This window comes from Nicotiana attenuata, chromosome 12, assembly GCF_001879085.1.
Source record: "Nicotiana attenuata strain UT chromosome 12, NIATTr2, whole genome shotgun sequence".
Classification (NCBI taxonomy): Eukaryota; Viridiplantae; Streptophyta; class Magnoliopsida; order Solanales; family Solanaceae; genus Nicotiana; species Nicotiana attenuata.
In genome coordinates, this window is record NC_032000.1 from 26,860,714 (window position 1) to 26,864,029 (window position 3,316).

The following is a 3,316-nucleotide window of genomic DNA, read 5'->3' on the forward strand; positions in this document are numbered from 1 at the left end:
AATTTTCACGAACACTTTGAAGCTTCTAATTTCTCAACTCGACGTCCGAATCATGTCAAACCAACTCCGTTTCTCACCAAATTTCATAGATAAGTCATAAAAATGGTATTGGACCAATACCGGATTCCGGAACCAAAATACGGACCCGTTATCCAAAAAGTCAAACTTTGTTGAACACTTGAAAGTCATTAAGCCTTTAACACTTAAATTTCGACAAAGTCTGATATCTTGGGCTAGGGACTTCTGATTTCAATTTCGGGCATACACCCAAGTTTCAAATCACGATACGGACCCACCAGAACCGTCAAACTACGAATCTTGGCCCGTTTACCAAAAATATTGACCGAAGTCAACTCAAATAAAAATTTTTGGCAAAATTTCTTATTTTTATCAACTTTCAACATAAAAGCTTTTCGGAAACATGCTCGGACTGTGCACGCAAATTGAGGAGGGTAAAAATGAGATTTTTAAGGCTTAAAAGCGCAGAATTGAGTTCTAAAACATAAGATGGCCTTTCGGGTCATCACACTCTATCTTTATTAGGCAGGGGCAAGGTCTGCGTATACACTACCCTCCCCGGACCTCATTTATGAGAATATGCTGGGTTTGTTGTTATTTAATTGCTTGGTAATAAAGAAAATCCAATTGGAGAATAGTGACACAATGGTATTGGTAGTCAAACAGGTGCATAATAATTCAAACTCTTGACCACTAAATTATAATGGGGGCTTAACTGTAATTACAGGAGAGCTGGGAATAGTGGGAAGCCATGCCGAAATCAAGTCATGGGGAGCACTAATAACCTTTATTAACGAGTCAATAGTCTTCTTGTACCGACCATCTTCCGAAAATAAACCACCTTCCCTTAAACACGTAGTAATAGGAAAACAAAAAAAGCATCTTCAATCTGAAACAAATTTCCTCTAACAAAATTCCATGAAAATGTCCCATTTTACTACTTGATTCATTTTTCCGCTGTTGCATGCATACATTCTTCAGATCCCTTCTCTTTTGCTCCTCCATATCCGTTTAGAAAGAGCAAATGGAGAAGAATAATGACAGTGGCTGTCCAACATCAGATATTGATCCATTGAAAAATACCTTTTCTACATCTGATGAAAACTCGGAAGCCCCTGAAAATATTGAAACCTTCTCCAAAATCATAGAGTCCAGGATTGCAAAATATAATTCTGGTGAAATACCGACCAGATTGGGTAAGATGACAGAGGAAGAGTCATTTTTCCTTGAAGCTGTGATGCATTTATCCAAATTGACAAATGTCATCGACAAATCATCTACGTCAGGGTCAACGTTGCTGAATCGGACCAATTTGGTCTTGCAACGAGCCATGACTTTCATGGAAGAAGAATTCCGAACCTTATTAGAAGATTTCGGAGGTTGTTCCAATTCAAAAGTGGATAAAAATTCGGATTATCCATCGTATCCGCCCGAGGTGGTGACAAGAATGAATCGAATTGCCACTGCCATGATCTCAGCCGGGTTTGAAACAGAATGTTGTCAAGTATATTCAATTTCACGAAGAAACGCATTCTATGAGCAACTGAAAATGCTCGAATTCGAGAAGATAAATGGAGATGATGTGCAGAGAATGCCATGGGATTCTCTACAAGGAGAAATCACCGAATGGATCAATGTTGCGAAGATCTGCTCAAGCACTCTGTTCCCTGGCGAAAAGAGACTCGGGGAATCAGTTTTCTTCGATTCTCCAATGATCTCTCAAAGCTTATTTAGCAACCTGGCACGTTCGATTGTAATTCAGATTCTTGACTTCGCTGAGGCGATCTCCAGGACAAAATGCTCCGCCGAGAAACTATTCAAATTTCTAGACATATATGAAGCCATTCGCGATCTAGTTTCTGCCATAAGTGAATCTTTCTCCAATGATGGTGAGCACGAACTGAAATCAGAGATCTTAGCCACGAGAGATAGGTTCGGGGAGGTAGCCGTCAACGTATTCTGTGATCTCGAAAGTTCCATCAAGAACGATGCAGCTAGAACACCGGTCCCTGGTGGTGCAGTGCACCCGCTCACACGTTATGTCATGAACTATCTAAAATACGCCTGTGAATACAGAGACGCCCTTGAACATATTTTCCAAGAACACGCAAAGTTGGAGGCATATTCCTCCTCCACGACACTGGATGATCATGTTGAGAGCGAAAGCCCACACGATGACGTAGCTGCCACGACGCCGTTTTCATCACAGCTCATGAAAATAATGGAATTGTTGGATTCAAATCTAGAAGCTAAGTCAAACTTATATAGAGACCCTTCTTTGCGTGACATATTCTTAATGAACAACGGCAGATACATCTTACAAAAAGCCAAAGGATCCACGGATGTCCGCCAAGTGATGGGCGACACGTGGTGTCGAAGAAGATCAACGACCGTGAGGCAATACCACAAGAATTACCAAAGAGAAACATGGGGAAGAGTGTTACAAATACTAAGTCACGACGGGATGCAAGTGAATGGGAAAGTGACAAAGCCAGTAGTTAAAGAGAGGTTCAAGAATTTCAGCACAATGCTTGACGAAATCCATCGTACGCAGAGCACTTGGGTGGTGAGCGACGAGCAGCTTCGGTCGGAGCTAAGAGTTTCTATATCGGCGGTGTTGATTCCGGCGTACAGGTCCTTCTTTGGGAGATTTAGGCAGTATTTAGACAATACAAAGCATGCAGAGAAGTATATAAAGTACCAGCCTGAAGACATTGAAACGTTAATTGAGGGCCTTTTTGACGGCAATCCTACATCTATGGTACGGAGAAAGACGTAAGCCCATATTCATGCTGCACAATCACTCCTCAAATAATTATAATCACATTTATCAGATTTTTGTATGATATTTATTACTACTAATAGTTTCTTTGAATTTCGTTTCAGTTTTCTATTTCTAATCTTTCGATGCTACATTTAAATGAATCAACATCATGCAGAAATTTTTGTTGCACAATGAGTACTTGTGATTGTATTAAAATCTATAGGGGTTTCGACAATATTTGGCTGAAGACGATAGAAATGAGTATTTGAAAATGAATTTTAATTTACTTGAAGAAAAAAAGAAGTTGAAGACTTTAAATACTTATCAAAGAAAATATCCGTTAATACTGATTACCAGAATTCGAATTTTGAAGTTCATGATCAAATCATTATTTGCATATTGATGTTTTATACTTCAATGCCACACAAGAGGGGTGATTTGTATGGTGTCTAATTTTCGCGTGCACAGACTATAGAAGGACCTGGTTATTCTATGTGTTCCTTATACTACTATTGCGGGATAAATGCAGAAAGT

General features: G+C 39.6%; 1 protein-coding gene across 1 annotated transcript; it reads left to right on the forward strand.

Moving 5' to 3' along the window:
• Positions 831-2,971, forward strand: LOC109235473 (exocyst complex component EXO70B1-like). Its single transcript, XM_019401592.1, has one exon. It carries the CDS (start codon positions 1,043-1,045, stop codon positions 2,795-2,797), a length of 1,755 nt encoding a protein of 584 aa, XP_019257137.1. The 5' UTR covers positions 831-1,042; the 3' UTR covers positions 2,798-2,971.

Coding starts and splice junctions, on each gene's coding strand:
- LOC109235473 (XM_019401592.1), top strand. CDS start 1,043: ATGGAGAAGAATAATGACAGTGGCTGTCCAACATCAGATATTGATCCA.